Genomic DNA, 22,489 nt, shown 5'->3' with positions numbered 1-22,489 from the left:
AAAGGGTTAGCTCCATGGAAGAAATGGATCCAGGAAACTACAGGCCCATCAGCCTGAGCTGGGAAAAAGCCTGCAAAGGTTAAGTAGTGATTTGTTCTGGAAACCCTCTTTCCCGGGCATTTGGCTGGCTCAGCTGAGACCTTCTCTCTCCAGATCTCCAGACTCGCTTGCTCTTGGCCATTAGGAGACACAGCAGATGACTGCAACTCCCTTCATCCCTTTCCATTGGCGAAGGAATGCTGGTGTCAAATTGCGCAGGACTGGTTAGGAGACTGAGCATCTCAAGCCTCGGTGTCAGGTGCAGCTGCAATAAACAACAATTATTTCCTTAAACCCTCCAAGGGAATCATCCACCTGGCCGGGTCACAATATGGGTGTGTGTCCCAAAGGAGACCTGCGGGTTCCCGTGGCCAGAATGAGGCCCCACTTGAGGAAGCAGCGTCAGTTCCCAAGCTGGACACTCCTCCGTACTCCAGGCTGTTTTTAAGGCCAGTCAGCAAGGTGTGAATGTGTACAACAGACGGAGGGCAAAAGAACGAACTGGTTTTTCTCCATCTGCTATTGTATTACAATTGGAGGCCACCCAAGGAAACTGACTAGGAGAAGATTAAATCTGATAAGGGGAAGTATTTCTCCACCCAGTGTGCAATGCCATGGGATTTGGGCTTGGCTGCTGATTCAGTGGGCTTCCAAAGGAGACCAGACCAGCTCCTTGGGAACAGGCCCCTCAGTGGCTGCAAAGCTTGAGGACTGGACCTGCCCATAGGTACAGGCAGCCCACCTCCACATGCCACATCCAGGGGAACCACAGCGGGTGAGGACCTGCCTGGATCTCCTCTTGGTAGGCCACTGGTTGACCACCCTGCGTGAGAGAGAATGCCGGCTAGGTAGGCCGAATCATGTTCTCTTCTTCTGTTCAGGTCAGCTTTATTTCAGTTTTAAAGTAGGGTTTTTTTTCCCCCATCCTTCCGGTCAATCATGTCGATTCTCAGAGACTGGCTGAAAAAGTCCCTGGAGTTTTCTTAGGAGGTTTTTTCGGAAGTGGTTTGCCATTACCTCCTAGTTCCCAGGGATGAGAGAAATAGGAGAGGAAAAGTGATTGAGTGGTCAGAATAACATCTGCATCTTTTTTTTTAAAGATTCTTTGTCAGAAACTATTGTGGCTGCTTTGATAGGACAGAGCAGAGTTTTTCAAATTTGGCAAACTTTAATATGTATAGACATCAACAGCTGGGAATTCTGGGAATTGAAATCCACACATCTGAAAGTTGCCAAATTTGAAAACCACTGTGATGGAGTAAACCTGTTGCAGCCAACGCACAATCCTGGCACTTGGTGGGAAAGTTTCTCCTCTTTGCCATTCTGGCTGGCAAAACTATGAGAGACATGAAGCTGCCCCTGGTTGCACTTGAATCTCTCGGTTCATCCGGTGCATATTTTAATTTCTATTTTTGAGATGTTTACTCTGTTTTTAATTTTGGGTTTGTACTCTCCAAACCTGTTTTTTTAATTTTAGCTTTGTTACATCACACAGCTTTGTTAATGGTAATAATTTAAATTTTAATGACCTTTGTAAAAATTACTCTGCTGTGTTTTGTTCAGGACTGGTTGCAGCAAAAAAACAAAACAAAACACCATCACATGTTGATGCACAGTTGCTGGAACAACTTCAGGAAAACTTTTGGGGCCACAATGTGCATCTCACCACACATTTCTTTTTAGTCAGATCCCATGTAGTCAGAGACCTTTATTTAGTCAGAGTCTTTGGCAGGTTACAGTTCTGACCTGACCCTCCACACTGAAGATCTGCAGGAAGGTCTGCAATTCATCAGCCTTCTTGAAGCAATCCGTTTTAGGCAAATAGATGAGATGGGTGATACATAAATCTAATAGCTAAATAAGAAAATAAATATATACAAAACAAAACAAGCAAAACACACAGGTCACAAGATAGCTACAAACATTTCCATCCCACAAAATTCTCCATTGGGCAAAAAGGGTTAAGAATCGAAATCAAGCCATCAGGATACCTCACTACATTCTCAGACAGAACTTAATGGCATCTTATTAGACTCAAGCTGATGCTAGGTTTTCACTAGGGAGAAACCCAAAAATAATTTTTGATCCCCATTTCCCCCCCAGGAATTTTTGAAAGTCCAAAATATATCTGTTTGCATCCTTTGTGGTGGGCACAGATTGCTTGGCCAAGGGAACCAGGTGAGTTGAGCAGCCTTCATGGAAGGAGATGATCTACAATGTTCCACAAGGTAGTAGAAGTCAATCAAAACCAACGGAGGTAGAGATACCTAGAATGGGATCATGGCACTTTTGGAGAACTCTGCCCAGATCTCCTTCTTTGGTATAGAGCTTCACTGCTATACGACTACATGTGGTATTTTCCAGAAGACTTTAAGAACAGTAGGAGCTATGCTACTCGGGACAAATAACAACTCTTACTGGAGCAGCGCCTTTATTAGACCACTTAGTCTAATGCTTTTAGCGAAGATGCTTTTCAGAGCATGGAACCCCGCAGGGTAAGATGTTAACAGAATAACAGAGGTGGAAGGGACTTTGGAGCAGGCAAAGTCTAGATGAAGGTCCTGGCTGCCCACAGGTCTTTCTTTTTCAGATCCTTCATAAATGCATTTTTATGAATGTATTGGTGGTTGATCAAACTCATCCTGAATACTTTTTGTCGGATAGGAAAGCCTTGGGGATGACATTAAGGTCTGCTTGTCACATAGGGGTGGCCAGGTAAAATCTTGTGTGTGCAAGTCAGAAGGCCAAAGCTGATCACAGAAAAGACTCCACAACAGTTTCCTGCCTGGGACACAATCCAGCCACCGATCCGACTGGCCTCCTGTTGATTTCTCCTAGGGAAGAACTGGTCCAGACTGGTTTCTCAAGGTACACAGAGCTACCAATAAGGCAACCACATTTTAGGTTGTGCAAAATTACCTCACTGATTCTGATTAGTCTGTCATGAGAATTCAGGGAAGTGGGTCAGTTGTGGAAGCTGTCATTAGACTTGGTAAGCAGATTGTGCAAACAAAGTTCTCGAGCAGAATTTTGCTTCTCATCCTGAACGTTGCATCAGGAAGTCCAGGCTGACAAGGTGTTTGCAAGTGTGGCCAAGAAAGTCGGGATGAGGGCCACACTAGCATGATGCAGCCTTGCCTGATGATTATCTTCATTGCACACAAACGTTATCAAGGTATACGATATGCTTGCCATCCTTGGACACTAAGCAAAACACTTACGGTACCTAATGGCCAAATTAAAGGCCATGGAAATGGAATGAAAGTAGTTAACATTTTAAAAACTAGAATGTTATGGTGAGTCTTAGGATACAGGTGGAATTGGGTTGGGGCGTTGCTTCTGAATAGATATTTAGAAGATCATGGTGGACATTTTCCATGCTGGAGATGCCATAAATTTGAAGGAGCATTGGAGCACATGCTTTGGGCATGGCCACTGGTAGGTCCTGTCTTGTGCTTAGACCACGTTCTGGGCTCAGTTTTGGTGGGAAGTCAAGGACTACCTGTGGTGAGCTGGAATGACTGCCCTGAAAGCTCGCCCTCCGTCAGAGCCCTTCTGAAACAGATTTCCCGGCATGCTATTCCAAAACGGAGCAAGATGGCTATAAGTTCATCAAGGTTGAAAGTGGACAACATGTTTCCGTCAGACACACGACCCGAGGGATGCAGGAAAATGGTTGCTTAGGATTCAGTTCACATGTGGCAGAACCAGTTTGCTCAGCAGCCACTTGATAAACGCTTCCACTGACTGGTTCGTGCAGCACCCAAAGCAAAGAACCAGACTCCTCCTGGGCCCTCTGGGAAACATGTTCACACAATGTGCTAAGCCAAGGTTTCCTAAATAAACACAGCGGACAGGGTCACAGGGTGCATTAAGCAATAAATGGTGGTTCTCAAGCTTCAGTGGCCAGCTCCCTACCACACACACAGCTTCAGTACACCAACCACTTTTTGACTTAATCTGAGCCTAAATTACAGGTATCAGGGATTTTCTTCTGGTACTGTCTCTGCCTGACAGGTAACTTACAGGAGCAGAATGTGCTGGATGAATCAGGTGTGGGCCACCAATTGTCCAGACCCAGCTCATTGTTCCTCCTCCTCCTCCTCCTCCTCCTCTTTGGCTCATCCCAAATGCTGGTGTGCAAGGGGGTCTATTCTGCTGGGGGGGGGGTGACTTGGTTCCTTCCACCAGGCCCCTGCTTGGCAGGCCCCCACTTCATCTTTGTGAAGAGCTCTGTGCCTGGGGGCTTCCCTGAACCTCCCTCCCTTCCGCCCTCCCTGAAAAGGCTCCCTTTGTGCCTGGCTAACTGAGGGCAGCCAGAAGATGTGTCAGGCCTCCCAGAGCTCCTACAGAGCGATCCCTCCCAGCCTGGGCAACAAGGAAGCTGCAGCCAAAGACTCCAATGGATCCCAGGAGGGTCCCCACGCGGGATTTTCCAGGTGTGGCAAAGCTTGAAGCAGATCCTTTGATGGCATCCTGCACAAAGGACTCCTTTTTACCCCAATGAATCCTCTGTATTCCCTGGCTACGGGCCACGCTCAGTTCCCACTTCATCCGAGTGAGTAACGTGTAGCCTTGCCCAGTTGGTGCTCTGGGCTCCAGGGCTCTCTAGCCGGTCCAACCCTGGCAGCACTGCCGTTGAGCATTCGAAGTTTGGTTTGGTCTCTTGCGCAGTGCCGCTCCTGCCGTCGTACCTGCAAGTCTGCAAGACCACAAGGGCTGAACCTGGGATGTGGTGTCCACAGGGGGTGCTAAAAAAAGGCACGAGGGTGGCCATCCTGAAAAAGCAGGGAGAGCTACAGTCCCACCATCATGGATGCCATATGGACCTCGCTGCCTTCTTCTTAGCGAGAAAAATCAGAAAACGCAGGGAGGCTTTTCATGGGATGAAGCCAGGGCTGGAGTGGGGGACCAGCAAAAGGAATCCGGCATATCTTATTGCTGTGCCCAGCTTTGGCTCTCATGCTAATGATTTGCTCAAACTGTATTTTTTAATAAGCCATTATTGGTTAGATTTTTTTAATTAAACTTTTTGCTGTCTAAGTTCCTCAGCTCTGGGCAGCTCATGCATCACACTAAGCCAACACCAAACAAATCACACCTGGGCTCAGTTATGTGAACCGTGGTTCCAGAGCAGATAATCGGGGTACAAAGGGATCCCCTCTTCAGGGCTGATGTGTTGAGTCTCACTGTTGGGGCAAGGAACCACCGTTGGGTATATATTTTAGCCCTTCCAAGTTCTGAAAGGGGTGTCTATCAAGGGTCAGAAGAGCTCAGCTTGGCCCGGGCAAAAGTGCAGAACTAAACACGCATGAAGAGGGAAAGGGAGAGAGGGAGAGAGATTGTCCTGGGGGGGGGGCAAGCAGAGGGGCACTGCAAGACCTTCATCCTGTCTCAACATGAGATTCCTCAGAGCCGGAATTGGCAGCTTCCACAAAGCCCTTTTTGGCTCTGAGTGAAAGAAAGGATAAGGGGGATTCCCTTCCATTCAGAAAGGTCTGGGGGTTTCCTGGATCCCAGCCAGTGGATCAGCCCTGCAGGGTCTTTCAGACCCTTCAGAAAGGAACGGATTTCCAACCGTCTTTCCGGTGCACTTTCAGCATTGTGTTTTCTTTCTAGCACTGCCATTGTTCTACATTCGATTTTAGCATCTTAACTTTACCCATCTGGAGGCTGTTGTGTCAAGCCATCCCTGAGCGGCCATGTTTGTACAACATGCCACAACACCATTTGTACATGTACGTGATCAATGAAGTCCAGTCACTGGGTTCACACAACCATGGGGCTGCCTGAGCAGGCTGCAAATATCTGGAAGGTGACTAAAACTCTAGTTGTTATCTTGGGTTCTTCAGCCTAGATCGGTTGTGCGAACCATATTCTAGCTTAATGGACTGTGTGATCACAACCAGGACACGTGCCAGGTGAGGCCCCCGAGGAAGAAGCTTGCTTGGTGCCCAGGTGGCTCCACTGGCATTGCCTGGACCTCAAACATGGTGTCTGTGACCAATATGGGATTTCTAAGAGCAGATTCGTAGAACTTCCCGTGGCCTCCTCAATGGGAGTCGGAGGACTTGTAGCCTGTGACCTGCCGGTTTCTTTCCTGTGACCCCAACTGCCCTGTTTCCACTTGGGGTGCAGGGTTGAGTTGATTTGCTAAACCAGGACTGAATTTGTCTGACATGCCAGGGCTCACAACCTCACACTTCTTAATTGCGCAGGTGCACATCGGAAGCCAAGCTCTTCAGCCTTGCCTTTGCCTAGCGTGCCAAACCCGCGTCCCCCAGGCCGTGACTCATGGGTGGCTGCGAGGGAGCAAGAGGGGCGAGTGATGATGAAACGGGACGTGTGACAGTGTGATGCTAGGGAAGGGCAAGGGATTGTGACATCACAGCGTCTCTTTTGCTGTTTTAAAATCAGTGTGGTTGCGAATGACGGCCTTTGAATCATGGCCTGGTTGAGCCTGCAAGAGGAAGTCACCAGCCAGCCTCCAGTGGGTTGCCACGGCCCCCCTCCCCCCAGTCTGGGCAAAGTGGTTCTGTGTGCGTGTGTGTGGCCTGGTTGTTCTGTTTTGACACGTACCCTCTGACCCCACCAAAAGAGAGACGGAGCATCCCAGATTGGGGTGTGGGGAGCCAGTACCCCTTTGGCCTTCTGCTCAGTGGATGTTTTCTGGCCACTCAATCCACGGCAGCCATTTGGGGAGCAATGCAACCACCGTGGCAACTAGGGTGATTACAGACTAGGTCAAAAAAGTCAAAATGGCAGCCCTAAGGGAGCAACTGTCCGTTGCATACCTGGTGCACACAAAAAGCTGGCGGAACTTCAGTTCAGCCATCTTACTCTTTTTCTCCACACCCTGAAGGACTTCCCGGTGACAGACAGCCATTTTGTAAGAGCGCCCACCATAAGCTTGCAGGTCCTAAATGTGGCCAATTGGTTAGTATTCTGTTTTCACAGAATTAGCGGATGGATGGCCCCTGATTCTTGAATCTCTCTGCCTCCTCTGCCTCCATCCTGGCATCAGGCTCTTTCCAGAAAGGGCTGGATTTCCTCTTGGCATCCCTGCATCTCATGCTGGTCAGAGCCAGAAGGCTGTCCTGCGCTTGCCTGCCCGGCCTGGCCGCTTGGGGTTGAAAGGCATTCAGAGCAGTGGTGGGTTGCTCCCGGTTCGGTCCGGTTCTATAGAACCGGTAATAAAACCGGCGGGAGGCTCCGCCCACCCGCCACAACGTCATCATGGGTGATCTGCGTGTGCTCCCACTGCGAACCGGAACCCACCCCTGGTTTAGAGACTGACCCCTACCTTTTGACTGGCGAACATCCCCCTGGCAGACCATGGGCAGAGGAGCAGAAGGAAGGAAGCCTCTGGAAATATTTGCTTTTCTTCCTGCTCAGAGACGCCTTGACTCACCTTGTTTTGCGGGGGCCAGGAAGAGCCTCCATGCAAAACCTGGTTGGGTTGGGTTCGTTTGCCGCCTAGAGAAGCTTTTATGCCCTGCACGTTGGAGTTAAACCAAAGCAGGAGAGCCTCCTGTGCGGCTGCCCCCCATCGTCAGCAAAGGGTGCTGCTTGCGGGTGGCCAGAGGGGCAAATCGCCAGAAAGAAACACCGCATGGAATGCTGCTAGCTTGGAACTGCAGCAGGAATGTATGGAAACCTAATGCCCGGAATGGACCGTGTGTCTGTGTGTCTGTGTGTGCGCGGGCTAAAAATAGCAGGCAAGGCTTTTCCGGATGTGCCCCAAAGAAAAGGAAGATCAGCTGCTCAGCGAAGGTGGCAAAGACACGGAAAGGAAAACCTAGTCGCCTCCTCCTTCGCTGCAGCCTGTTCCCTCAACAGGTGCGTGTCCCAGCAGGCGATTGTGATGAGCCCAAGGAAGGGGCAGGACTGAATCTTGAGACTGTGGTCAGAACTACTGCAGCAAGCTTTACATGGGGCTGCCCTTGAAGATGCTCCAACTAATCCGGAATGCGGCACCTGGGCGTGATGGGCAAGCCCCCTCCCCCGGTGGCCATGCAGCATCCCTTCTGCAGGAGCTGCACTGGGCCCCGCTTGGCTTCTGAGCATCCTTCTAGATGCCGGCTGTTACCTAGAAAGCCCAACATGGCATCAGCTTTCATGAGCTGCAACGACGCGAGTCTAGGGTGGCAAAAATAAGGACTCTGATATTTTCTGAAGAAAAACTTTTATGCGAAGACTGAAGCTTTCATGAACTGCATCTCACTCCAATGTATGCACATTTTATTTAAAGGATGCAACTTTTTCCTTCGAATAAAATTTGCATCTGATGAAATTTGATCTGCAACATACAAGAGTTTGTATCTTTTATTAGCATTTGTTCATTGGAGAAGATGCTACCAGACTCCTTCTGAATTTTGGCTACAGCAGACGAATATAGCATTCTCCTTACCATCTCAGCCATCCATTACAGATCTGTGAATTTAAACCAGCTGAGATGCTTCTGGACGGCTTGGAGGCTCAAAGGGGGGCCTTGAAATTTAAAAATATGACATTTTAATGAGGAAAATGCGTGGTGTTTGTATGATTCTTTCCTTTCTAACATATTTACTTATTTTCCTTAGTAGTTGAAATAGATTTTTGTCTCTGCTGGAAATATGAGAAAAAATGTGGAAATTAGCAATTTAAAGCATTTCATGTGGATTTCTCCGCTCTTCTAACCAATGCAGTTTGGAAAAAAAAATATTTTCCATTAGAGCATCGTTGACATTTTTGTTCTCCAGTTGGAAAGAGTCAGGGCAGGCACCTTCCCTGGAGGCTCAGGGGCTTTTCTCTTTCTTGAGGTAACTAACTCTTCTTAGGGATTTTCCATCAGTGCCCCAGTCATCCCCTGTGAGGGAAGGAGAGCCCCCACTGTCTCTTTGGGAGGAATTCAAGAAAAGATGGGGCAACCATTTGTCTGAGGTAATATAAGGTCTCCTGCTTTGGGCAGGGGTTGGAGTAGATGACCTTCGTGGTCTCTTCCAGCCCTATGATTTTATGTCTATGTCTATTCCTCCTCATTTAAGTTATATTGAAAGCCTTTCTTTTGCGTTCCTTAACAATCAGCAATGAAGTTGGTTGTCATTCTTCCCAGTAGGCTACTCAAAACAAGATGGCTGGTGCCTTCTTGTCAGATTCCTCTTGACTTTCACATGTTTTAGGCCTTAGATGATGAAAAGGTCATTATTTAACTGTTCAATGAAGTGCCTCCCAGCTTATTACCAGAGCTGAGCCAGGGGAAGGGCTGCTCTGACACCGGATGCAATTTCATTCGAGACGGGTGACAGATAAAGGGAGCCCCAGGTGGGGCTGGAACCGAAGGTCAAGTGAGCCCCACTTGAATAGCAACCTCTTGAGCAGGCCTGCTCGGACGTAACAGATTCCCTTGGACACCAATTTTATTCCAGCCATTCCTGTCCACATAGAAGATGCTCCGTCCTTTTGATCTCAGTAGAACCTCTGAGTTTCCGCTGTAATAATGTTATGTTTGAAAACCGAAAAACCACAGGAGAACGGCATGTACATAATTTCATATGCAGAATTTCAGCTGGGCTTGAATCACACAGGCAAAAATGGAGTTAAATTATTTGTTACAAGCACTCCCAGTTGTTGCCTTAGAATGAGCCTCATTGTGATCCGGTTAAGCTCTGCTGTGGTTTATCTGTTGGAGCGTCCAAGGGGCAAAACCACTCAGTTAGCCCTCCTCCTCCTCCTCCTCCTCGGCAGCTGAACTTTAATCTGCTGGCTGGAACCGCACAAGCAATAAGCCATGAGACCTGGAAGCTGCTGGGGAGGGGGGAAAGCTGGGGAGGGGGGGTCTGCCTTTCTACCATGGGGGCACGACGACTCTGGAGGCTGCCTCTGAGTTCAGCTGGCTCAGATTCAGAGAAATGATTCATGGTCCTCTTAGAGAAGGTAATCTCTTTCAGGAATGGGATCACCTCTTCCAGCCTCTTTTGAAAAAAGTCAGCATATTTCTAGGCTGCATCATCACTATTTTTAACACTGGGAAGTCTTGTTATGCTAAAAGGATACCAGGGCACTAAGCTCTAATGATACAGGTGCCATCCTGATCTTTCTCTCTCTCTCTTCCTCCCCAATATACCTGTGCACAAAAGTACTTAAAAGGCCCTAACCACACACATCCAGAGCCCCACTTTGAGAAGCACAAAGCAGACCAAGGACTGGGTTCCCAAAAGCAAACAGGTGTGTTGCCTAGAGATCCCACTGCAAGCATGTAAGCCACTCTAGCCAGACCAGCGGGGGAAGCGGGTGCCTCCCACAGGGGTCCAACATCTGGGCCTGAGGCCTCTTCAGAATGCACTGCTCCCCTCCCCCGTTTAATGATGGCCACCAAGGGACGAGGGCTCCAGGCTTGCTCAGGATGTGACTCTGCCTGGGAAGAGGTTGCTGGTGGGCTTCAATCCAGGCCAGCGTGGCTCGTGGGGAAGGAAGGACCGTGTTAGACCTGCCTCAAAGAGCCCCAGAATCTGCTTGACATGCCACCTGCTTGTTCACCCTTGTAGCATCCTGGAGAGGTTTTGGTGAATTATCAAAATATTTCACTTGCATTCATGGCCACAATTGGTTTTGGCTTATTATCATTTGTGATTAAAAGTGTGGATTGTTAATCGTGGTTTGTGACAAGGGGGAATTCCTGTAGCCATACAGCTGTCTGTTGCTGTGTCCCTTTTTTTGAGGGGGGGAGAAAGTATTCCTTTCATTCCTTTGAGGTGGGAATTGATAGAACTATTGCACAACGTGTAACGGGCACAAAATGACAGCTGCACAACAACATGGCCATCTATTTGATGCAGCCCCACCTTTTTTTGGCTCGGCCCCACCCCAAGCACCGAAGGGGGTCCCTGCCACCAAAGGTTTGCTCAGCCGAATATCTTGTGACTGAGTCACCAACCTATGCTTGAGCAACAGTATGTAAACACAGCTCCTCTTAACCATGTAGTAACTGCAGTGCATTCCAGGTGCTCACAGTTGGACGTATTATAACCTGTCCCAGACTGGCTGGTTTGCAGTTCCTGGTCTGCTCTGTTTCCCTTTGTCTCAAGAGAGGGAGAACATTGGTCCCCTCCAGTCTGCGGGGGCTTGACTCATTCCCCAGGAGTTTTCAGAGTGAATCAGCACCGGCTGCGCCAGATCGACTCCTCTGACCTCTAGATTAAGCCGGGTTCTTCAGGAAACTGGAACCAAGTAGATTTAAGGCCATTATTCAGCCTTCCTGATCTCCAGGGATAGTAATGCAGGTTGAGGAAGCCACACGGGGCCAGCAGGTCCCACGGCCACCTCTTGTGCATCATGGCACTGTCATGCAAACGAGAAGAAAATTCACACTGGTGGGAGTGATGCCATTTTCTCTCCCTTCCGTGGGACAAGGGACGTGGGACAAGTGCTGCAGGAGTCCAGTATCAGTCCCCCCCCCAACCTTCTTTCCATCCCTATTACTGGGATAATAAATTGGACTATAGTTTGTTAAAGGGTAGCACTGCCATGAAATCCTGAATGTTTTAACATGTAGACAAGGTTATCCAACAATCCATGATAGACAATTTGAGTCATGTAATCCTCCTCACTTTTAAGTCATAAATCAGGGACATTTTTTAGGGCAGAGTTGAAATAGTCAAGCCAGAGCCCGTCTGGTACCACTCTTGATAACCGGTGTCCGATAGGTCAGGTCTTTAATTGGAGATCCAAAACTTGCCTTTTTTGACCTCTCCTCTGAGGACAGCCCTGCTGACAGAGGCTGGACAGCCACCAGTTGGGGAGGTTATCAACACGATTACTGCATGGAACTTGTAGTTTTGATTACACCCTGCACTAAGCCATGCTTTAATCATTGTCTGTAGGCCCAGCCAGGCCGCTAAGATCCTCCTCAGAAATGGAGCCCCCTTCTCAGTTTCCGTGACAGAGTCACTCAGCTTGTGATGGGGAGAGCTTCCCTGCTGCTGACTTCTGGGGTGTGTGTGATATCAGTGTTGCTTCCAGGGTGGGTGGTCTCTGGGCTGATGACCTCAGCCTGGGCGCAGCACCGGCAAGGCTCAGTGTCAGAGACTGGGTCCCTCTGGAAATGACCTCACCCTTAGCAGACTCGCCTCTTTGTGAGATTCTGAAGGCCAGAATAAATGGCTCGTTTCTCTCCACGGTTCTCCTCCTGCATGAGGGCACCTCAGCAGGGCCGCTCCACCACAACTTCATGGGCTCCAAGCCAAGGGGTGAGAGGTGACCGGCTCCGACAGCACATACGTCATGCAGCATATGGAGCATATGGAGCCAGTGTAGCCCGGCTCCTGCCCCAAGGGCTCCTGGTTGGCAAGGGCAGACCTGCCTCCCACCCGCGGCTGCCTGAGCTGCAGGGCTGGCAGGCTCCCTGGCCGGTCAGCTTCCATGCCCAGGAGGAGGGGTGGCTGCCAGCTGTGGGCCTGGGGTGGGGCAGCCTTTTGGTGATGTAGTGGAAGGTCTCGAGGTGGAGTTATGCGCAAAATATGCCGTGACGCATAGCCACATGCTCAGGATTCCATCATTTTTTCCTCAGCTTTATATATGTGTGGAGGTTATTCATGGCTGTTCTGGAGACGATGTTATGTTTTGCAGCTTTTGTGAGCATCCCACTTTCCCAGTAGAAACTTTCCAGTCACTGAACAGGAAGAGGCGTCCGTTACGAGCCCAAATGAGGCCCCAGCGATGTGCGTGAAAACACCGATTGCATCCTCCACTTCATTTGCACGATGACATCATATTGCTAATGGAACGGATCCCGCTGGGCCATCGGAGAGCCAGCACAGGATCCTTTGAGCAGCTTGTCCATCATGATGGAGGCTTGCCTAAGCCTGTGGGATCCCAGATGCCCTGCTTGATGGTTGGCCGGGAAGAGGCAAAGCAGATTGCAGGGCCAGCCTTGCCGGCTCTGTTTTAAGTTAAACCTGGGATACTTTTCTTCTTATTACAGTCACTCTAATCACTCAGCCACCACTCCCGCCACCCCACCCCACCCCGTTCCAACTGGTCCTCAGGAGGAGAGAAAATGCTGGCCGGAGAGGCAGTCTGCTCGCTACACCTGTGCCAGGTGCCTTTAACCTTTGTGGCCCCCCCTTCAGGGCAGAGGGGACAGGACTCTCCCCAAAATCATTTGTGGCAGCAGCCAAAGGATGGCTGGCAGCTGAGGGTCTTCCATCTGCTTCCCCGCCCCCTTCAGCCATGGCCCCAGGGAAGAGGCATCATCTGATGAAGTCATTTGGGCCCTGGGAGTCAGGAATGTGACCCTCCTGCTAATTGTGGAGGTTGAAGTCATGCAAAAGGCACCCGCTCAGCCACCCCCACCCCCAGCTCCTGGAGACTTTGCAGGCACGGAAATATCATCCGAAGGAACCAAAAGGAAGACCTCTGAGTGGCTGGGAGAGAATAGCTCATCTCAACCATTCCCTGGATTGTCTTCTGCCCCAAATAGGAGAGATTGTGCAAGAACACTTTCGTTTCTATCTATCATTATCTGGGTGCCCTTTTCATGCAACTTTGCTGGTTCAGGAAATGTTCTAAAACTGTCCTTCCCTTGACTTATGATGCACCATAATCCATTTTCTTGTGTAGCAAAAATTGATCCACCCAGATACAAAAAGGGACATCAGCAGATTTGAAGAATTCTCAGATTTGAGGAAGCATTTCCTGTTTTTCAGAATTCTTTTTTTAAATTTGGGGAACTTCAAAGAAGATGCAATAAGGATACAAAACATCTGTGGTGGAGGAAGGAGTGGGAAAGTGGCTGGCAGAGGAATGGAGAGAGCCTCGGTTGCCGTTTTGAAAGGCCTTGCAGAACATTCCCTCCCGGAGGGGTCCCAGGGAGAAGCAGCAGAAGGTTCTGGGGGGGGGATTTTCTTGCCTGGCTTCCCATCGGGCACCGATCACTCTTCTCTCCTGCTCCGGTTGATCTGGGAAAACCAAACACACCCAGACGTTGCCGTGGAGATCCTTCACAGTGAATATCAATAAACCTCTGAGGAAAACCACAGAATAAGGAAGGAAGCTGTTCCAAGATAATCAAACTCACACAAGGTTCCCGATCAGGCCTGACAAGCCTTGTGTTCACTTCCTTTGAAAACCATCGAGTCTTATGATTCCTTACTCATTAAGAAATACGAGGATGGCATAAGCATCTTGCGTTAGGTAAAGTGGGCCCTGATTCCAAAGCCTTGTGCCATGATACAATCTATGATATCAGCTTCACCCACTTGGGCAACTGTAGTGGGCTGACAGCTGTAAGCCATCCAAAAATCACAAATGATCTGGCCACCAAATTACCATTTTGTTCTTATCCACAATTGCTTCACCATTGGGGAGCACATGGATTTCCAGATTGCAGGAGGTATCAACATTCTCATGATTTTATAGCTATGTTGTGGACAGGACCACACAGGCTGGATTACACTCACAAACTGAACATTGCCCCGCAGAGGAGGCGGGATTGTTGTTTCAAGCAGCCAACTGGCCTCAATGCCTGTGGATTCTCTCAGTGGCTGCTAGGATGAGAAGCTGTATGAATCCCAAGCCAATTGCTAGCAGGGTATCCGGAGAGGTCTTGGCTGCTGCTGCTGACTGACTTCACAATGGACATCTGGTTGGCCATTTTGGGAATAAAATGGTGGAATAGATGAGCCCTTGGTCTCAGCCAAGATGTCTCCTACATCATTAAGTGTCATGGTATTTCCAACATCAGTTTCCTTTAAAGTACACCCTCCCCCGGGATAAAGTTTTGGACATACAGTGATCCCCGATTAATATAGGTAGCCCTTGGCTTACAAACAGAATTGGGAATGAAACGTCCATCGCTAAGCAATGCAGTTCTTAAGTGAGTAGTACCTGATTTCACAACAAAATGGTTTTGCCACAATGGTTAAGTGACCCGTGTGGTTGTTAAGTAAGTCTGGCTTCCTCTGTGGATTTTGCTTGTCAGAACTGGGAAGTCACAAATGCTGATCACATTTCCCAGAACGCTGCACTCAGTGTAACTGCCGAGCACCTGATTTTGGTCATATGGCCATGGGGATGGTCATGAATGAAATGGCCATAAGTCAGCGAAACAGCTACCGAATATGCAATGCATCCACAAGGTATTATAAGTGGCGGTGGTCCCAGAGCCACATTTCCGAGAGCCCCAGAGCCCCTCCCAGCCCACTCCCTCCAGGCTGAGTCCCAACACCCAGCCATATAAGGCCTGGCAGCTAGCCAAACTCTCGCACACGGATGCCCTGTGGGAATCTGTGGGATGCTCTTGCAATGACTTCATGGCCCTTAATTTTAGAGCACCGTCTAAAGACTCGCGGAGGCCCACAGAGAAGACTGCGAGTAACCAGAGCTGGGCCCCCGAGGGTCAGCCCTCCTTCTTTGGATGAGGGGCCAGGGCAGCTATTCAGCCACTGGGATTCGGCTGTTACTCTGGTGGCCTCTTCTCCCTTATGTTTCCGAGCTATTTTCTTCCTCCATTCACTGCTGTCATTTATGACTGCAGACCTTCCTCGCAGAGGGGATCTTCCTACCCACCTCTTGGGATGGAGTGGGGCGAGCTCTCTGCAGGGAATCGGTTGTCGTACTGTTTCTTTGCGAAGAGGCTTCTTGCCCTTCCTTGTGGGCAACAGAAGAGATGAGGGGCCTGGCAGGATCACAGAAGGGCTACTCTGGAGCAGCGTTTCTTCTCTCAGAACATAAAGGTGGTCTGTGTTTCCCCCCAGATTCTGGAGTGTAGGGTGGGGTGGGAGAGAAAAATTATGCAGCAGCAGCAGAAATCCAGAAATCCAGAAGTGCTGGATAAAGCACTCAAGAGGTAGAGACATTTTGGTCTCCTTGGAATAGAGATTCAGGCCCGCTCGGATAATGGAACACACAGCGGCTTTTTGCTGAGCCTTGAGTGGCTCCGGCCCTGCAGCCACCCACGTCCCTCATCCAGAAGCTTTTTTCTTCCTTGGGAAGCCCCCCCTCCCCCCCATGGGTGGCCCTGCCCCTGCCGCCTCCTGAAATGATTGTGACAAGATGATTTCAGTCACGGCAAAAGATCAGCCCTGGCTTTCCCAGAGGCTTGGATTTTATGGAGGCTCCCAACAGGGCAGCCTTCGGACCTAACAGAGCTTCGAAGCTGCCTTCAGTTCCAGACTTCGTATATTGCATGTAGAAAGGGGAGGGGTAGTGTAGTTGCAGCCACCCTCTTGCCTTCTTTTTACCCTCCCTGTGGATTTTAGACATGGCAGTCGACAATGACTTTATATCTAATCTGAACTTCCAAGGAGCATCTCAGCTGGCCTTCCTGAGTTTCAAGCAGAGCAATCCTGCCATTAGGAGCGTCTTACAGGCACATCCACCTGCTATGTTCAGAAAAATCAAAATAGCGGCTGTGATGGTGTGACTGAAAGTGCACATTACGACATAAAAAAAGGAGCAGAGCTTCAGTTTCCATCGTGGCCTTCCTGACGGTGCTCTGTAGACCTCTCTGCAGTCTCCTTCTGAGTCCCTCCTTTGGGACAGATCCTGGGGGAGGTCAGTTGGCTTCGTGACTTCACCTGAAGGTAACTGGCTGGGGACAAGAGATGGGCTCACAGCTTGCAGGCTTTTCTGTTTTGCATGAAAATAGCCCAGGCTCCCCTTTGGCTCCCATCATTCATTCAATTGGAAATAAAACTCTGAAACTCTGATCAAGCGCTGGTCAAGGACCTCGGAAGAAGCTGGACAAAGGACTTGCTGGCAAAGAAAGGAAGGAAACTTGGAAAGTAAAACCAAAACATTGCAGCACACTTGAAAGGACCAAATCTTTATTTCCGGGACAAAACTTTGTCTGTGGCTCCCCCTGCTGGAACCCCCTTTTTTAATTTGTAATTTTATTATAACATATATGACATTCACATAACATACAACATATACATATCTTATCTCTTTTAAACATTGTTTCTTCGTGGCCTTCTTTCTGTTATTTTATCTTTCCTCCCCTATGTCTTCATTTCTCTTTCTTCCCCCCCGCCCCCCCCATTGTCCTTTTCAGTCAGCTGGAAACAACAGCAGTGATCTCTTTTAGCATCTACTTTTCAGAATTTCTTGCTCAGCCTTTGGAGAGATCACACCATGGAGACAGATAAAACAATGAAACACATTTCTTTTCTTGACATGGAGAGTAGTTCCATCAAGCCGTAACTCACTGTGATCTATTTTCAGAAGCTTGGAGATGATTGTCAATATTTTTCAGAACTTGTACTTATTTAGGCTGCAAAAAGGCTCCAAAGAACCCTGATTCTACTTAGACCAGAGAAGAAGGAAACACAGGAGTGAGTTTCAGATTTTCAGCAGGTAGCAGCTCCAGAAAGGCTTCACCTGGGCACTTTCCATAAGCCCGGTGCCCCGCTGTGTGGAGAGAGGCGCATTGGCTGCCACCCCAAGGATGCTGACTTCAGCGCTGGCCTTCTTGCCTGGACTGGAGCCCAACCTCCGGCCCTGAGTGGTGCCATTGTTCATTCAGGAGAAGTAAATGTGACTGGGCAACCAGGCCAAGGTTTTCAAAGAAAGTCGATCAATGGCTCTCTCAGGCCAGAGTGGGATGTGGCCTCAGCTTCCTTCCCGGGTTTCCAGGATGTTGTGTGCTCTGTCTGTCTGGGGTTTCCTGAGCCTCTTGACCCCTCATTGCACATACTGGCTCAGTTGTGGCTACTCTTCCACCTATTCTGAACTGTTGGCTGCCCCAAATTGTATTTGGACAGGATGGAGTTTTTGCAAGAACTGTAAATGAGTTAATGTCTGCAAGAGACACTTTGAAGACATAATGTGTCTTTTCAGCAGCAACCATTAGCCTTGCAAGAAAGAGACCTCTCTTCCCGTTTAGGTTCCATGTTAATTTAAGTTCTTTGACAGCTCATAATACTTAGCATCTACTTCAGGTTTATAAAGTACTTCTGCTTGATTTAGGCAATCTTCACAACAGACCGGTTGGGTAGGTCAACCAGTTGCAGATTTCAGCCTGAGGCTAAGGAAGGGGACAAACTTACAGGAAACTTTCAAAACAGAGGCCTTTCCAGATTGCGCTTGCTTTACAATTGCCATTCCTTCCCGACAGCCTTCCCTTAAAGCACCAAATTGTTTGCTGAGCAGGATTTACTTGTAAGCAAATGGTACACAACGGTGATGCATTGTGTAGCTCTTTATTTATTACACATGTTCTGACTCAATGGAGTAACCTAGATATTTCAAAATGATCACTTAGGCAATAATCAACCAGCTAGTGCAATCTGAAACGCCGGGGCTCCATCCGAGGCCAAAGGAGAAATAAAACCATGATGGAAAACAGGAATGCCTACAAAGGGAGGGACAAAAAGGCCGAGCTGTAGCTAAACTCTTGCACAAATAAGAGAGGGAGCTCTTTGTTGGTGTGATTTGACTCATGATTGCTTCATGATTACATCACATCACACAATCATGAAATAATTGTGATGTAATCATATGATATGATTATACTGTGATGCAATCAGGATTAATTCATGATTATATCACAATGGAAAAAAGACACTAAAATCTTAAGAGTGCGGAGAAGAGCAACAAAGATTATTAAGGGGGCTGGAGGCTAAAAGCTACAGAACAGTTGCAGGAACTGGAAGAGTCTAGTTTAATGAAAAGAAGGACTAGGGGGTGACGTTTTATTTGTTTATTATTTATTTTATTTGTCAAGCATATATATGATATCAGATAAAAGTATAAACATGAAATGGATACGAATAAAAAGGGACATTGGGACAGGGATGGTACGCTTACGGACGCCTGACATGAGGGGAAGCCCTGCCCGCCCCGCCCCCCCCCAAGATCAAAGTCCGCTGATCCGAATGGCAAAGGGCTGGAAGGGACCTCCGAGGTCTTCTAGTCCAACCCCCTCCGCTACACCAGTCCAGGCAAAGGGCTGAACGGCCTCTTCTTAAAAGCTTGCGGTGATGGGGACCCCCGGAGCCACGCCTGGGGAGCTTCTGCGGCTTCTGTTCAGACGCCCCCCGCCCTCCTCCCCCCAGCATCACACCTGGCTCCTGCGGAGGGGGCGGGGCGGGCATCCGGGGCGGGGCTCGTGCAGGCGGCCCCTCCCTGCTCTGCAGCGCCGGTTCTGCCCGTGGGGAGGGGAGGGGAGGGGGGTCTGTCCGCTGCGCTCCCCGTCCGGCATGGCGGAGGCTCAGCAGCTGCGGGTGCAGGAGGCCATCGACGGCATGGTGCAGGGCCTGGAGCGGGAGCACATCCGCAAGATGCAGGTCGGCCGGGCGGGCGTTGGGCGTTGGGCGTTGGGCGGGCGCGGCTCTTCCGGGGAGAGCGGGCCGCCGGCCCAGCCACGCGGCCGCCCCTCCGGCGCTGGAGCCGGGCAGGAGGCCGGGGCGGGCCGGGGCCCCGCGGCGCTTCCCTCGGTCCTTGCGGGGCCTGACCGGAGCGCCGCTTCCTCCTTGCAGGGCCTGATGTTCCGCTGCAGCGCCACGTGCTGCGAGAACCAGCGGGCCTCCATGCAGCAGGTGCACCAGTGCATCGAGCGCTGCCACGCGCCGCTGGCCCAGGCCCAGGCCCTGGTCACCCAGGAGCTGGAGCGCTTCCAGGTGAGCAGGCCGCGGGCGGAGGGTCTCCCTCCCCCCCTCTCTCTCTGGCCGCCGCTCTCCTCAGGATCCCGTCCGGCCCTTGGATCCGGTCTCCCTCCCTCTCCTCGGCCCTTCCTCCCATGCAGCGCCCCCCATGACTTCTGGGCCCCGTGGCTAAAGGGCTGCAAGCTCTGGGGGTGGGGGGTTTGCGGTCAGAGGGGTCGACCGGGCTGTCCCGGCTGCCCTCTTGACTTGCTTGCCTTTCTCTGGGCATCCCTGCTGAATTAAGGGGTGGCGGCAGAATCCTTTGCACCATCGCCCCTCGGGGGGGGGGAGGCTTGGGCCGCACCCCAAAGGTCCCCCGACCCTGAATTCCAAGGAAGCTTCTCCTTTTAGGCATCCGGGATCAGCTGATCTTCCTGTTGCATGTGCAGGGAGCCTTCTGGCGGTGCTCCTCTGGACCCACCTCTCTGGTTCTCCCCCACAGAGCCGCCTCTCTCGCTGCACAATGCACTGCAACGACAAAGCCAAGGACGCCTTGGACTCAGGAAGCAAAGAATCGCAGGTGAAGCTGCAGCTGGAGAACTGTGTGATGAAGTGTGTGGATGACCACGTTCATCTCATCCCCAGCATGACCAAGAAGATGAAGGAGAGCCTGGCCGGCATCGCTCAGTAGTCCTCCCTCTGCGCGTAAACCCAGGTCCGGCTAGGAAGGGTGCCATGAACTCAATGAAACTGGGAAAGAAAAGTGGGAATATCAGAATGGGAAACAGGCGGTTGGGTTTTTCCTGGCTCATGGATATGTTTATGAGACCAGGGAATTTCCCTGCCTTGTTTTGACCCACTCTCCTCATCCTTGTGGTGAAAATGGGGAAGGAGAGGTGAGAAGGTGCTTCGTTGTCAACCCTAAAGTTTGCTCACCTATTGTCTTAGCAGAGCAGATTCACTTAGGCCCCTTAAAATTAATACCTCTGGTGCTGTATAAAGACACAAAATGGCTATTCCTACAATCCTGCTCAAGGAGATGGTTTGTTCTTGGTCTTGTGATGTAATTGAGTGACAGAAGATACAATATTAAACCACCTGAATTCTCCAAAGCTGCTGGGAGCTTCTATTTGTGCTTTCATCCAAATCAGGCAGGTTTTTCTTTTCTTTGTCCAGGCAGCAGATATGGATGTGTGTGCCTTAATACGTCCTGAGTAGGGGGAAATGCACTTGTGTGCATATCCAAGTCTGGGCCAGATCTAAGCAGAGGTTTTGTCACTGGCAGCTGGCATGTTTTGCCACCCACTCATGAGGGATTCAAGCAGGAAAGGAGCCATCGGAACCTGGGAAGCTGTGTTGCTTAAGTTTGCCGAGTGAGACAGAAATGAAGATTATAAGGGGGTTTAAAAATGCGACATCAAAATGTGAATTTAGCTGTCAAAATATGTGAGATCTTCTAAGTCACTCCCAAACAAATGTTTATTAAATTCTTAAAATCTTGTAGCGTTTCACATTATTTGCTTTTGGTCTGTGTTCATTTCGATATGGAGAATTTCTGTATTTGGCCGTGTAACCTTATTGGCTACTCTCAGGGTTTCTTACTTGGAAAAGTGAGCTGGAAAGAATGGTTCCTTCTCTTCATTGCTGAATGTGAGGGCAGAATAATTAGGGGTAGTGCATATATAAAAGGAAAGGAAATGCCGGTGAGTGATTGGCAAAAGTGATTATTCCACTTTTTAATGGAGTGAATTGTCATGATGCTTAAGGCCTTGTGACCTAGAATAGTCCCATAGATTGTGAAGGGGCAAGAAAGTCAGGTGTGGAAATAGAGCTGGAATACCAGCCAACACAGGGAGCAGCCTTTTCGGATCGATTTCTCTCACCGAAGTCCATTTGCTGACCTAGGGATGGCCATGGCACACACCTTTAAGGGCTCAGCATTCCATAACTAGCTCTTGTCTTTACTACTTTGCGTTTAGCTGTTTGCTCCTGGCTGTAGAGTCAAATGGTAGCTCAGCTCTGGCTGAATGGAAAAGATATTTGGCTGGATTTGGGAGAAGACACTGAAGACACTGAGGAGCCTCTGGGGAAGAGCCTTGGTGGTGCAGCAGACTAAAGTGCTGTTAAGTGCTAGCACTTAGCTGCCAGCTGCCTGCAACTAGTGCAAGTTTGAATCTCACCAGGCTCAAGGTTGACTCAGCCTTCCATCCTTTCGAGGTAGGTAAATTGAGGACCTGGATTGTCGGGGCAATAAGCCAACTTTGTATAGAACAACACCGCTTAGGGGGGGCCGAAAGCCCTAATAAGCAGGTATATACAAAAAAGTATGCAGGCTATTGCTGTAATGCATTGTAAGCCGCCCTAAGTCTACGGAGAAGGGTGGCATATAAATTGGACTAATAAATAAATAAATAAATAAATAAATAAATGTTCTGTTTGTGCAGAAGAACATGTTTATTTAATGCAAATCCTATTTCTCTGGTCCAATCAATCTGCAGTGATTTCTGGAAATTCAAGCTAATTCCCCGAGTCAGCATTGCATTGCTTATAACTGTCTTAAGTATTGTGCAGATTGCCTAGAGTTGAACAATTGTGCACTGCTCCAATCCACAATGGCTCCATAATCCACAGAACCTTTGGATATTGAGGTTGCTGCTTGGGAATCTTCTGGCTTGTTAGTAAAATAGAAAATATTACTTATGAGTTGGAAAAATATTGATCAGCAATCAGCTTAAGATCCCAATATTGATTTCAAGAAGAAATTGCCACCCGTTTTTTCCATATCTTTGAATATAAATTATTTTCTAAAGATGTGATTAAATACATTTTAAATGATTAAACTATTGTTGCCTGAATTTTCTATGGGCTGCATTCTTAATTATTTCAGC

The 22,489-nt window shown here is 49.2% G+C and overlaps 1 protein-coding gene across 1 annotated transcript; it reads left to right on the top strand.

The window, feature by feature from the left end:
* Positions 1 to 19,102: 19,102 nt before the first annotated feature.
* TIMCC (TIM double twin CX3C motif chaperone) lies at positions 19,103 to 21,101 on the top strand. Its single transcript, XM_034430672.3, has 3 exons — positions 19,103 to 19,304; positions 19,497 to 19,637; positions 20,104 to 21,101. The coding sequence occupies exons 1-3, from the start codon at positions 19,218 to 19,220 to the stop codon at positions 20,290 to 20,292; spliced, it is 417 nt and encodes a 138-aa protein (XP_034286563.1). The 5' UTR covers positions 19,103 to 19,217; the 3' UTR covers positions 20,293 to 21,101.
* The last annotated feature ends 1,388 nt before the right edge of the window (positions 21,102 to 22,489 follow it).

The sequence above is a fragment of the Pantherophis guttatus genome, chromosome 9 (assembly GCF_059756535.1).
Source record: "Pantherophis guttatus breed Tessera chromosome 9, ASM5975653v1, whole genome shotgun sequence".
NCBI lineage: Eukaryota > Metazoa > Chordata > Lepidosauria > Squamata > Colubridae > Pantherophis > Pantherophis guttatus.
This window is presented reverse-complemented; position numbering and strand designations above follow the sequence as displayed.

What these genes read in the sequence shown, in the direction of transcription:
- TIMCC (XM_034430672.3), top strand. Translation starts at nt 19,218, where the DNA reads ATGGCGGAGGCTCAGCAGCTGCGGGTGCAGGAGGCCATCGACGGCATG. An exon ending in AGCACATCCGCAAGATGCAG is followed by an intron (nt 19,305 to 19,496) that starts GTCGGCCGGGCG and finishes TCCTCCTTGCAG; the next exon opens with GGCCTGATGTTCCGCTGCAG. An exon ending in AGGAGCTGGAGCGCTTCCAG is followed by an intron (nt 19,638 to 20,103) that starts GTGAGCAGGCCG and finishes TCTCCCCCACAG; the next exon opens with AGCCGCCTCTCTCGCTGCAC.